The 13,198-nt window shown below is 52.3% G+C and overlaps 1 protein-coding gene across 4 annotated transcripts in view; it reads right to left on the reverse strand.

Moving 5' to 3' along the window:
- Window positions 1-316: 316 nt before the first annotated feature.
- XRCC1 (X-ray repair cross complementing 1) overlaps window positions 317-13,198 on the reverse strand; it is a 26,703-nt gene continuing 13,821 nt past the window's right edge. For 3 of the 4 annotated variants that reach the window (XM_040457260.1, XM_040457259.1, XM_040457261.1), the window contains 14 exons: window positions 6,299-6,457; window positions 5,345-5,419; window positions 5,144-5,249; window positions 4,816-4,925; window positions 4,629-4,740; window positions 4,180-4,438; window positions 3,760-3,876; window positions 3,105-3,198; window positions 2,838-2,970; window positions 2,482-2,536; window positions 2,252-2,391; window positions 1,101-1,191; window positions 638-713; window positions 317-532 (listed from right to left, as the gene is read on the reverse strand). In XM_040457260.1, the coding sequence (XP_040313194.1) occupies window positions 419-532; window positions 638-713; window positions 1,101-1,191; window positions 2,252-2,391; window positions 2,482-2,536; window positions 2,838-2,970; window positions 3,105-3,198; window positions 3,760-3,876; window positions 4,180-4,438; window positions 4,629-4,740; window positions 4,816-4,925; window positions 5,144-5,249; window positions 5,345-5,419; window positions 6,299-6,457 (1,641 nt within the window). In that variant the 3' untranslated portion in view covers window positions 317-418. Of the gene's footprint in view, window positions 533-637; window positions 714-1,100; window positions 1,192-2,251; window positions 2,392-2,481; window positions 2,537-2,837; window positions 2,971-3,104; window positions 3,199-3,759; window positions 3,877-4,179; window positions 4,439-4,628; window positions 4,741-4,815; window positions 4,926-5,143; window positions 5,250-5,344; window positions 5,420-6,298; window positions 6,458-10,899; window positions 11,171-13,198 lie in introns of those variants that run through there. The other variant, XM_040457262.1, reaches the window with a different exon arrangement.

Here is a 13,198-nt window from a genome sequence, read left to right on the forward strand (position 1 = left end):
TCAAGAGAAAGGCATACCTCATGAGCACCCGGGCCTCCAGCCCAGGGCCCACGAGGGACAAACAAGACCCAGGAATGGGCTCAGAGGTTCAGAACTTCAATTCCCTGCCACCATAGGGGTAAACGGCCAGGGAGAAGTAACAAAGAGCTTCTTCCCGACCAACCCCCTGATGGAGAGCTACTCGTACTCTCCAGGACCCCAGGACGGGAGTCTCAAGGTGGCCGAGACACCTGGCCCTCAGAGGGAAGGAGAAACCAAACATAAGACAGAAAGCTGGGAGCCTCTGGGAGACTTCCAAGTAAGACAGAGGGCCAGCTGTTCCAAACAGGTCACCTTTATTAAGCTCATCTTGTGTGTGTGCGCACATGGGTGTGTGTGCGCCTGAGTACACGCGTGCACACACACGCAGGCTCATACTTTAGGCCTGGGGCACCACCCCATAAAGCTGGTGGGGAAGTAACTTCTGCTTCTCGTTGCAACTGTAGATCCATCGGGGGCGGACAAACACCAAGGAGGGGTTGTCCATCAGGGCCTGCAGGGTGGAGTGGGGTGCACATGGGAACATGTGAGTGAGGAGGGGACGGAGGGGACACAAGGGCGGGTTGGGTGGCCCTTTCCCTGCCCTGCTGGAACTCACCTCCTCAAAACTGGGGTCCCACTCCTGTGCTGTGATCACAAACTGGACCCGGTCGCTCATATAGTCCTCAAGTTCCCTGGCGAGAGAAGGAGAGAAGCAGAGGATTGGTGTCCCCTCTCCGGACATCTTAGCCCCCAACTGTTCTCCAAGGCCGTCCTCCCTCCCTCCTCACCTACATCTCCCAAGGGCTACCTGGGCACCCCCTTCCGTTCTCCCACGTGCCACCCTTGCCACAGCGCTAAAACCGAGGCCTCCCACTGTTGCTAATCCTTTCAGAAGGCAGGTCGGGGGAGCCTCATCTTAGAGAAGGGGATGGGAGGGGAAGCGATCTATCCAGGGATGCCCAGCGGAGCGAGCAGGGCCTGTGCCCACCCTGCAGCCCTTCACCTCCTCCACGGGCCCGATCGCTTTCCTTCCCACAACCCCTCCTCCCTACCCTCGCCCCCACCCCCTGGAGACTGACCCATTGAAGGCTGTGACGTATCGGCTGAGCTTCCGCCGCTCGTCCCCAGGGAACTCCCCGTACAGGAAGAAGTGTTTGCCCTGGAAGAAGTCTGCAGGGGAGATGGTGGGAGAGCCAAGTGTGAGGCCACTGGAGTTTCAGAGCACCAGCCAGGAGCCGCAGAACACTTGGGAGGCAGGACTGGAAGGCCAGTGTAGTGGATGGAGAGGGGTGTTTGTGAACACCCTGGCAGAGATGTCGCTCACAGACGGTTCCCAGTTGGGCAGGCCCATCAGAACCTTTCTGGAGCTTTTTTTTTTTTTTTTCTTTAATGGTGAAAGACGAATTACTATTACTGCAATGTGTTTCTTACATGAGGTAAATCCCAGATGGGCAGGTGGCACTTAGCTAGCTCCGTGCGGTTAAAAGCTTTGTAGCCTGTCACTTCTTCACCTTGGCTGCCTCGCCCCTTTTCAGCCAGTGCCTTCTCTGGCTCTGACCTTCTGGATGCCTCTTTCCTTTGTTCCATTTTAGTAGGACTTTCCAGACCATCAATTTGCTGATGCCACTTCTGGGGCCATGGAAGATCAAAGCACTTACGTGCCCATCACCCACAATGAACCGGGTGGAAACGGCCTCTTCCAGTGGCCACCGACCCTCACCTCTGTTCAGACGCTGGCTGCCCATCTTCTCCCTCCATTCTCCACTGGCCGAGGCTCTGACCCTTGCCCCCCAGCTTGCGCCCCCTGCATTCATGTTGGGGTGACAAACAGCAATGCCAACACCACCCGGGTCCCAACAGAGATCGGTGCCCACATCGTCTGTGTGCCTGGGTGACATCCCACACCAACAGAACCGAACCCGGGGGGGGGGGGGGGGGGCAGGTGAGGGAGGTGCCGTTCGCACTTGGGTGGAAAGCCCTGGGCTATGATGGAGGTGGTCACAGCAGGAAGTCAGGAGGGGGAACCGAGAGAGAAGTCGTGGGAGGATGCCAAGCAGAAGGGAACAGGCCCAAGGCAACAAGAAGGTAGCAGAGGCAGGAACTGCGGGGGAAGGAGGCGGGGGGGCAAGTCACAAGTCACGAGGAGCAGGGGGAGCAGCAGCGATCCCAGGGCTGGCGGAGAAGTGAGAAAGACCAATCCCACTTCGGGAGGCAGGGAGGGATTTCCTACCTGGGAGCTCCGGAACTGGCAGGTCGGGAGACTCTGGGGGACCCTCATTGTCTGTGTTCTCATCTGTGGATCCTGCATACGGGTCCTCGCCATTCTCCCCCTGGTCAGGGGGCTGCTTTTGCTCTCTCTGCTCGGCCACCCTGAGAGCCAACAGGGGTGGGGGAAGAGCGTGCAGATCAGATCCCCCCCACCCGAGCCTGGGGCCACCCTGACCCCCAGCCCTGCCTTACCTTCTCAGCTCATCCTCAGTATCCCCAGAATCTTCTGCCCCATTGCCCAGTTCTTCTGCGGGTGGAAGCTTAGTCAATGCAAGGCACGTGCTTGGTAATCCTCCCTTCCAGTCTTTTGCCCAAACACAGATGCAGGCACGCCAACCCCCAAGCTCAAGGGCCCTCCAGATCCAGTTACCTGGGACCCTCAGCCTCCTCTCCCCCAGATCCACTGTCTGGGATCCAGCCCCACCTTCCTTAGATATAGGAATCTGGGTTTCCAGCTTTATTCTCCTTCAGACCCAGGAGTCCAGGCCCCCAGCCCCCTCTCCTCCCTAGACCCAGGAGTCCAGGGCCCTCCCCTCTCAGGCTCTGACCTGACTGTTCCCCCTCAGTGTCAGTATCTTCCCGAGGCCCTGGTGAGGCTGGTTTGGTCTCTTCTGGGGTTGTGGGTCTCTGGGGTGAGCTGGGTCCTGCTGCCTGAGGGGGCTTGGTTTTGGTCTGAGGGCGCTGAGGAGGGAGGGGACAGCACGGGCGTGAGCGTGTGTTCTCACAGAAGGCAGGAGTGGAGAGTCTGGGGTACGACCACAGACCCACGTCCTCCTCCCACCGCACCTCCCCCACCAAGACAGGGGGCATAGGACCTTTTGGGGGAGCTTGGGGGCTTCATCCCCGCTGCTGCCGCTGTGAGAGCCCCCTTCATCCTCACTGCTGGAGCTTGGCCCTGCCATGAGGTACCTAGGGGAGGAATCAGGCCTCAGATAAACAGCACATCCTGTCTTGCGGAGGGGTGCTCAGGAAGCCACGGGGACTGGCATTTGTGAAGCACTCAGGATGCTTCACCTTCCACCTTTGGAAGGGCCCCGCTGAACCTGTTTCAAAGACCTTGAGGCCACAGTCACGGTTCCTTACGTGGCTGACACTCCAGGAAAGGGGCTCCCCTAGCTGGACCCTAACAGCTCCTGCTCACGCGGCATTTCCTACGTGCCAGGCACAAGAGCCTTTCGAATGCTGTTTCTCCAGCCTGCCATGCTTCTCATGCTCCCGAAGCAGACTTCACGGAGCCCTCGGGGACGCCAGGCGAGTCCTCTCTCCTCCGCAGCCTCGCAGCCCCCGCCCCTCCTCTCAGAAGCCTGCTGACGCTGGGCGAGCCCGCCCTGTGTTCTCCACGTACGGAGGCCCCAGTCTGATTTCCTTCCAGATCCCCAGCTCTGCCCGGCACGGGCCACGGGATGCGGGGCAGGAATGGCGTGTGCGCGCACATGCGCGTATGTAGCCACGAATCCAGCGAGGCCTCACCTCCGGGAGGGCAGCCGCCGCCGCATTCGGTGACAGTCCAGCACCCACTCTTTCCGCACGATGCGGCCTCCAAGGCCTAGGACCTGGCTGTACTTGGGGGTGTTGGCAAAGGCACAGCTGGTGGGGGAAGAAGGAAGGTGCGGTCAGCCCGGTGTGGTCTGAGGGGCAAACGGGAAAGAGGGTCGAGGACAGAGGGGAAGAAAGACATGACATGAATAAAAGAGAAAGAGAAGGCCATGAGAGAAACAGAAAAAGACATCAGGAGACCAAGGGACAGATGTAGGAATCAGAAAAGAGGCAGAAGATACAGAGAACTGAAGAGACACAGGCAGAGACGGGCAGACAGGAAGAAACAGAAAGTAAGATGGAGGAGACAGAGGGGTGGCGGGGAGCACGGCGGGGAGGAGGGCGCCGGCCTACATGAGGTGGGTGCTGTCTGGAGTCCAGTCTGGCCGATACTTGGCCCCCAGCTCCAGGGCCTTGTCCCGGAGCTCTGAGCGGAAGGGGTTCTGGAAGCCACTCAGCACCACCACCACACCTTGAAGGATCTTCCCCAGCTCCTGCGGGCCAGCTCGAGGCCCCCTGGGCTCCGTGGCTTCTCGGGTCTTCCCTGGCACTGTGCCTCGTGCTGAAGCAGGGACTGGGGTGCTGCTGGCTGGGGTACGGGTGGGAGCTGGCACTGGGGAAGCCAAAGAGTAGATTCACTTAGTACTGCTGGGACTAAACCCCGGCCCCTCCTCCCGCAGACCCAGCAGTCTAGGGCCCCCAGCCCCTCCTCCCACAGACCCCAGGATTCCAGGCCCCCAGCCCTCCTCTCCCAGGAGGCAGGAACACAAGGCCCCTGTGACAACAAGGAATCCAGGGCTCACATTTGGGTCTCTTGAGGGCAGGTGGTGAGGGCTGGGCTGATGCTTTGCCGGGCATCTTCCTTTCTTCTTGGTTCAAATCCAATTTTCTCTTCCCTTTGGGGGACTCCTGAGGCTGAGGGGTTGGGATGAGTCGAGGCCTGTGGCTTCTCCCCTCCTTCTCCACCCCACCAGGGTCTGATAATCTCACCTTGGAGGCGCCGCCCACTGCCCTGGAGACTGGAGAGGCCGAAGAGGCGGCACTAGAGGCCTGCAGCGTAGCAGCTGCGTAGCTGGGTCCTGCTGGGTCGGTGGCTGTGGCTACAGAGGGAGAAAGTGGATCCAGGGTGAGGGGGCTGGGCCCTAAGACCCTTCACCTCCTACCCATGGGGCAGGACGTTGTTCTCGTAACGCGGTAGTGATCCAGGCCCCCAGCCCCCTCCTCCCTCAGACCTGGGAGCCTCTAGCCTCCTCCTCCCTCAGACCCAAGTCCAGGTTCCAACCCTGGACTCAATGGGGACTCACGTTTCCACACTCACCGGGGGAGGTCTTATTGATCCGGCTGAAGAAGAGGGCCCCGGGTCTCAGGGAGTTAGCACCCTCATCCTCCTCCTTCACGCGGAACTGGCCAAGCTTGGTCACCTTCTAAGGTCTCACAAGGTCAGTACGGTGAGTGGCTGTTGGCAGGTGGGGGTGAAGAGGTAGGGAGAGGGCTCCGGGAGGTGGTGGGCAGAGCTTACCTGGGGTGAGGCCTCCACCTCCTCTTTGTCTGGGGGGCTGTGAAACCGTACAAAACTCAGGCCATAGGGGGAGTCCTGGGAAAGGAGGGTGGCGGTCAAGAAGTGCGGCCAAGGCAGAGCCCCTTGGGGAAGCCCCCTTCTGGCTCTTTCCCTCCTATGGCCACACATGTCTAGGGAGGTGCCCAGAGGACAATGGCGACAACACAGCATCAAGCTGGCGGTGAGCCCTAACTCTGGGCCAGGTGCGGCGACAAGCCATTTACGTGCGTCAGCTCCGTCAGCCTCAAAGCGAGTGACAAAGGCTGCCGGTGTCCAAGCGAATCCTCTCCCACATGCTCAAATTCCTGACTACAGAATGGGAGGGAGCACTGTGCACCACTTCGGGAGCGCAGAACTGCTCCAGGCTCTTTCCCGCTCTACCTGCTAGGGGAGCCTGGATGACCGGCCAGACACTCCCAAAGACAGGTCCATGGGTAAGAAGTCTACCTCTACTGTGTGGTGTCATGATATACTTGAGTCTCTTTGGTAGCACAGCTTAGCATCCCTAACCCACGGCAACCCTATTAGGATCAGGAAACTGAGGCCAGAAGGTTAAGTCACTTGCCTAAGGTCACACAGCTAAGAAGCGGTGGGCCCAGCGTCAGACCCCGGATCCCCTGATGGTAACTATTAGACTACTCCTCTAACAAGTCAGCAGCCCCCCTTCTCCTCCCCTGAGGTCCTGCAGTCTGCCTTTCTCAGACATCCTTTAGGAAATGAAGCCTCACCTGTGAGAAGGATTGCAAACCCACTTCAGAAACCTCCGGGACCCAGGGAGGTCCCAGGGAGGTCTCCCCCAGGGAGACCAGATGCCCCGTCCTCCCAGCTCAGTCCTCTGGGATTCAGTGTTGGCCCCTCGCCCCTCTCCTTGCCCAGGACCGAGGACCCTGCACCCTCAGCTCCCACCCCAGGTACCTTGCTGTAGGGCTGGCTGCAAACGATTTTGACGCGGTCCCAGCGCTTCTCAGCTGCTGCCCGGACCAACTTGTCGGGCCCAAAAATGCGAACGCGGTTGGGGTTTGAGCCACTGCGGCTCTCAGAAGGGGACATGAAAGACGAAGTGACCAGCAGGACCTGGAAGAAGGAACATCGAAGGAGAACTAGGGCTGACTGATTTCAATGACACCTCCTAGTGGCTGGAGAAAGAACAGGGGCCCAAGGAGGGGCTAGGGAGGCCAGATCCAGCCTGCACCTCAACATCTGTCCCTTCCCTTGCTTCTGGGCCTCCAGTCACTTCCTCCCTGACACAGGCTCCAGTGAGAGCCCTCCACTGCCAAGTCTGAATGAACCTCCTCTAAATTCTTTCACGGAGTCTTCTATATCCGGCCACAGAGCCAGCTACACCACCTAAGGAACCCCCAGCACAGAATAATCACGACGACTGGCCTAATATTCAAACACCTTTTGGAAATGCACGGCTGAGTCAATGTAAAGGCAGAGGAATGATCAGCGGCCAGAAACGAGAGAGAAGTGAGGCGCCTGGATGGTTCTGTCAGTTAAGCGTTCAACCCTTGATTTTGGCTCAGGTCACCATCTCATGGTTTGTGGGATCCAGCCCCGCATCTGGCTCTGTGCTAACAGTGTGGAGCCTACTTGGGGTGCTCTCTCTCTCTCTCTCTCTCTCTCTCTGCCTTTCCCCTGCTCGGGCTCTCGCTCTCTAAACAAACAAACAAACAAACAAACAAACAAACAAACATTTAAAAAAAGGAGAGAGCATAATCCAATGGGGTAAGGGAGCTGCACCAGTTATTAAGTGATTCGCTCGGGGACATTTCTGCTTCTCCTGCCGCTCCTTCTAGGGCACTGCCAACAGGGGGAGCTAGAGAGAGAGAGAGGCTGAGAGGCAAGAGGAGGGAGGTGGGTGGAGGGACCAGCTCCCTCCTTCTAGCGGCTCCCGTGAGTGTCACCCCTCGCGTACTCCTGCTTCTGCAGCTGCCCCCCCCCCAGGGCAGCAGATGAATCTGGTTTCAGCTTCTTAACACTGCAGAACCGGCATCCCGCAGCCTCTCCCAGGGTTTCCAGCGCCCGCCCCTCAGGGTCCGAGTTTCAGCTCTGAGGAACCCCACTTCGAAGCTTCTAAGCGTCAAAGTTTCAGTAATTCCAACCTTGTCCTTCCGGTCCCCCAGCCCTAGGGGAGGTAGCTGCTCCCTGCATTACCTCACCACACCTTACTCTTCCTGCCTCTCTGGTCCAATACCTAGTTGCTAATTCTTTATGTTAAATTCTCTGTTAAAATAACTGGTGACTCTCAGTCTCTTGGCAGGACCCTGACTGATAGGGCGGGTGGCATTGAGTGCTGACTCTGGGTGCCGGGGAATTTAATTTTTTTTTTAATGTTTATTTATTTGGGGAGAGAGTGAGCAAGAGCGGGAAGGGGCAGAGACAGAGGGAGAGAATCCCAAGCAGGGTCCTCACCGTCAGTGCAGAGCCCGACGCGGGGCTCGGCTCCACGAACCGTGAGATCACGATCTGAGCTGAAATCAAAAATCCGACACTCAACTGAGCCACCCGGGCGCCCTGTGAATTTAATGTTAATGGGTGGCAGGGGCAGAAGGGGGACAGAGGACAAAGACTGGGCTCCAAGCCAGGAAGAGTAGCTCAGAGGCTACCACCACCAAATCACACAGAGCTGAGTCACCTTGAAGGGCAATACCCTCCATGAACAAATTAGGGGAAAATGTGCCTTGTGGAGTGACTCAGTGGGAGGCCTTAGTTCTGGAGGACAGCAGAGAAAAGATGAACAGTTTCTCTGGAGGATTCCTAAGCACAAGTCTGTGCTCTTGAGCATTTGGAGTAAAAGATTTGTATTAGCTATCTGCATGGAAAAACCCAAGCTGAAGGCTCTGAGTGGTCCCACGTACACAGACAGAGTCACCTGACACCATGGCAAATCTTCTTTGGAGGAATGTACTTCAAACCAGTCCTCAGAGATTTCCCACAGACGCCTTCTCAGAGTACAGAAGTTGACAGTTACACACACACACACACACACACACACACACACACACACACACTGCTGTGAGGCACGTGGAAACAAGCAACAGAAACCACAAAGTACAGACTCAGACTCACAAAGGCTGCATACACTGAAATGATCAGACGCACAATATAAAGTGTATATACATACATTTTTAATTTTTTTAAGTTTATTTATTTTGAGAGAGACAGAGACAAGTGCGAGTTGGGGAGGGGCAGAGAGGGAGAGAGAGAATCCCAAGCAGGCTCCGTGCTGCCAGCACAGAGCCGGACATGGGGTTTGAACTCATGAGATTGTGAGATCATGACCTGAGCCGAAACCAAGAGTCAGACGCTTAACCAACTGAGCCACGCAGGCGCCACAAAGAAAATATATTTAATAGTTTAAAGAAACAAAGGGAGCTCCATCATGACAGCGTGATGAAGGGACAAAAGAGAATCAAACGGTCCAGGCAGTTTTGAAAAAGAGTGGGAGAGCTGTGTGCCCAACACTAAGGGGTGAACCAGGATTGGTCCAAGCAATCCAATTCCCTCTGCCAATGGCTGCTTGGGGACGGGCACATGACCCAGTCGGCCAATGGGATGGTAAGAGGAAGGGTGCCGGGGGCTGCTAGGAGAGATCTTCTTTCCTCAACACGGAGAAACAGGACGGAAGAGAGCCACTGAATTTCTGCCATTCTACTTCCTCCACTTCCTGCTTTGGGTGCTACTACGTGATGGATGGAGCAGCAGCAATCATTTTGTAATCCCGCAGGCAAGTCCAAAAGAAACAACAGATGCCAACCGAGCCCCCTCCACCTCCGACTGCCATATCAACTGTGGGTCTGCCTAATGCTGTACTCCCCTCCTCAGGAAACGATAAATTTTCTTACACAGTGATCCAATTTAAGGTGGGTATATTCTGTTTTACTTAGTGTCTTCTCATGGACATGCCGTTGAGATTTGTGAAATCAGAAAACAAAGCCTTTCGCTGAGGAAAGCATGGAATCTATCGGTCTCTTTGTGCTCAGCTCTGATTATGAAAAGGAAACAACAAAGACAAGGCCGGTTATACAGAAGGAAAGCCATCTCCCTGGCCTTGACTTGTTTAGCAAAGGGCCCGATTATGAGCTGACAGGGGAGCTGAATTTACCATTGAGTAACTACGGTGAAGGGGCAAGGTAGACTGTGGTGGGCAGCTGTGGTCCGCACTCGGAGGTTCCTTTCCTCAATACAGGCTCCTCCCATTCACTGTAAGGAGAAAACAACTCTAGCTGTCCAGACTGTTTTATTATCCAACACTGTGTTTGAGGCTCTGGGGTTTAAACCTTTATTCTCTAGACTGTTTTAACCTCGAAAGCTTATGTATCTCCCTTGGAGAATTTGGAGAGGGAAGAAAAGAACATACTGATTTTGTAGAAAGTGGTATTGGTTATGACAGTCGGGGCCTTACGCCTGATTTGGACAGGCGACACCAAAGTGGACTAGCCCTGCTCTGCCCTTGAATTTCCTTTTCTTCCTTGACTCTTCCAGCCCTACTTGGTCTCTGGGTGGAAGCCAAACATCACAAGTCCTGGAGTCTTTAATTCAGTCCTGGTTAAGAGTTACTCTTGGGCATAGGCATTTTCAGACTTTGAAAAGATAAAGCCCCGAGTAGCCATTTTATCTTGCTAGATAGAGGGCGAATAATAGACATTCACCTACACAGATACGATAGAATTTTAGCTAAAAACACACTTCCTCAGTTGTCATCGTTATAAATAGAATGTTGATCCAAATCTCTATGCCAAGAAGAACAGAGAACTTTTCTTAATAGTTCCAAGGACTGCTGACTTTGTTAAAACAGTTACCAAGTGGGGGTTTTAGACTGGGTGACTCTAGTGATGAGGGAGCCTCTGTGAATAAACCCAAACCTAAGCCAGAGTCAGAAAATTAAATGCATACACAACGAATCATAAACAGCGGACTCAATTTCTCAAGTCTGAGAGAATGAAATTCAAGAACAACTATTCTAACAGCTACCAAGTAACTAGATTTTTCCAAACGAGGCAATCGTTTAAAGCTATAGCCAGTTAAGTCATTTCTTCGGTTTGCTTTGGCATCTTCTCTACAAAAACCTCTGCTTGGGGCGCCCGGGTGGCTCAGTCGGTAAAGCGTCTGACTTTGGCTCAGGTCATGATCTCGTGGTCTGTGAGTTCGAGCCCCGTGTCAGGCTCTGTGCTGACAGCTCAGAGCCCGGAGCCTGCTTCGGATTCTGTGTCTCCCTCTCGCTCTGCCCGTCCCCTGCTTGCTCTCTGTCTCTCAAAAATAAATAAACATTTAAAAACAAAGTTGTGGCAGCAGGAGCTAGCTTAATTATAAACAACAACAACAACAAAAAACTCTGCCCTAGCCTGCCCACACAGCACTCCTAATCATTTCCGTTTGGGCCCCCGATTTGCATGGTTTGCTCAAATAAACTGGCCAAAATTCAACGTGCTTCAGTTTACCTTTTTACAACTTAATATAACCTTGAGAACGAGAATGTTTGCTAAAGGACACCCTCGTTTGTGAAAATGTACCTCACAGATCAGAAAAAGCGCTTGATTAAAGTCCACACATGTTCACGAAAAAGCTCTCATGAAAGCAGGTCTGGAAAAGAACGTCCTCAACTTGACAATGGACATGGGTAAGCCAAATCTCCAGCGGACATCGTATTTCGTGGTAAAGACTCAACACTTTCCCTGTACGATCAGGGGCAACACAAGGATGTGTGCCCTTACCGGCTCTATTTGACATTGTACTAGAGATACTAGCCAGGGTGAGAAAATGAGAAAAAGGAAAAACAAAAGCGCACATGTTAGAAAGCTATCTTTATTCACATACAGTGTCACTATCTTTGTTAAAAAAAAAAAAAAAAAAAAAATCCCCAGGGATCTACACAAATTCCATAGGATTCTCCTACAAGAATTAGTAACTCAATTTAGCAAGGTCACAAGATACAAGGTCGATACACAAAATATCAACTGTGTTGTTATTGTACTATCAACAACTGGGAAATGACATTGTTTTAAGAAATATAATTCAGGGGCGCCTGGGTGGCTTAGTCGGTTGAGCGGCTGACTTCGGCTCAGGTCATGATCTCGCGGCCCGTGAGTTCGAGCCCGGCGTCAGGCTCTGTGCTGACAGCTCAGAGCCTGGAGCCTGTTTCAGATTCTGTGTCTCCCTCTCTCTGACCCTCCCCTGTTCATGCTCTGTCTCTCTCTGTCTCAAAAATAAATAAACATTAAAAAAAAATTTTTTTAGAATATAATTCAAACAGCAGCAATAATTAGGCAAGAACCAGTAACAGATGCGAAAACTCGTGACTGCACGTTTGTGCAGAAACAAGGTATTTATACAGCCTCAAAGTATTTCCCTAAACGATACTTATTCATTTCCAAAGGGCAAGACAATAATTTCACAGTGGCCAAACCTGGTCCTTAATAAAATGACCCAAGTTAACACCATCAGTGTTAGAGCAGCTCAACAGCGTGTGCTCTGTGATCCGACGCGCTGACAGCGCAACATCCCCTCTGTGGTGTTCAGGCCAAAGCTGTATGACCTAAATTTCGTCATGAGGAAACGTCACACAGTCTGTACAATGAGTGATATTTTACAAAGTCACTGACCTCTACTCTTCCAAAATGTCAACGGCATAAAATACCAAGAAAGTCACAAGAACCGCTCCCAGGGAAACGAAACCAAGCAGACAGGACAAATCAATGCAATGCATGATCTTGAATTTTCTTCTGCTATTAAGAGCGTTACTGGGATAATGAAGAAAATCTGAAAAAGGTCTGAGATCAGATGACAGAGGACTAGATCAACATTAATTTCCTATCGTTAATAAATGTACTGAGGTTAAGAGAATATCCCTCTTTTTAGGAAATATCCGCTGTTGTTAACAGGAATAACATGGGCAAATGACTTTCAGTTCAGTAAAAAATACGTACATATGTGTTAACATTTGAGAAATCGGAGTGAAGATTATAGGGGAATCCTTTGTACTACTTTTGTAAGTTTTCTATAAGTCAGAAATAAACTTACTGACAAGCTGGTTTAATAATGTACATGGAAATAAATGTTAAAGATCTAGAATAATCAAGGGACTCTTGAAAACCAAAGTTGGAAGTCCAACACAATCTGATTTCAATATTTATCATGAAGACAGTGGGGTACTGGCCTAAAGATAAACATACATATCAATGAAACAGAATAGAGAGTACAGAAATAAACCTACATATCTATGATCAATTAATTTTCAATAAAAGAGCCAAAACAATTCAGTAGGAAAAGAAAAATCCTTTTTTCTTTTAAAGATTTTACTTTATTTATTTATTGGAGTTCATTTATTTTGAGAGACCCAGAGGGTGAGAGAGGGAGGCAGAAGCAGAGAGAGGGAGAGACAGAATCCCAAGCAGGTTCCATGCTGTCAGTGCAGAGCCCGATGTGGGGCTCAGACTCCAAATGGTGAGATCGTGACCTGAGCCGAGATCAAAAGTCTGAGGCTTAACTGACTAAACCACCCAGATGCCCCTAAAGATTTTATTTCTAAGTAATCTCTACACCCAACGGGGGGCTCAAACTCACAACTGAGATCAAGAGTCACATGCTCCACTGACAGAGTCAGCCAGGTGCCCCAGGAAAATCTTTTTTTTTTTTTCTCTTTCTTTAGAGTTAAAGCAGCAAAGTTTTTTGTTTTTGTTTTTGTTTTTTTTTTTTTAGCAAAAAGTGACAGTACACTCCAGAGACAGAGGAATGGGCTGACCCAAGGATGGGTGCCTGGAAAATCTTTTTTTTTTTTTTTAGTATTTTCAACAAAAATTAAAAAAAAAAAAA

The sequence above is a fragment of the Herpailurus yagouaroundi genome, unplaced genomic scaffold (genome assembly GCF_014898765.1).
Source record: "Herpailurus yagouaroundi ecotype Mexico unplaced genomic scaffold, PumYag 220, whole genome shotgun sequence".
Lineage (NCBI taxonomy): Eukaryota > Metazoa > Chordata > Mammalia > Carnivora > Felidae > Herpailurus > Herpailurus yagouaroundi.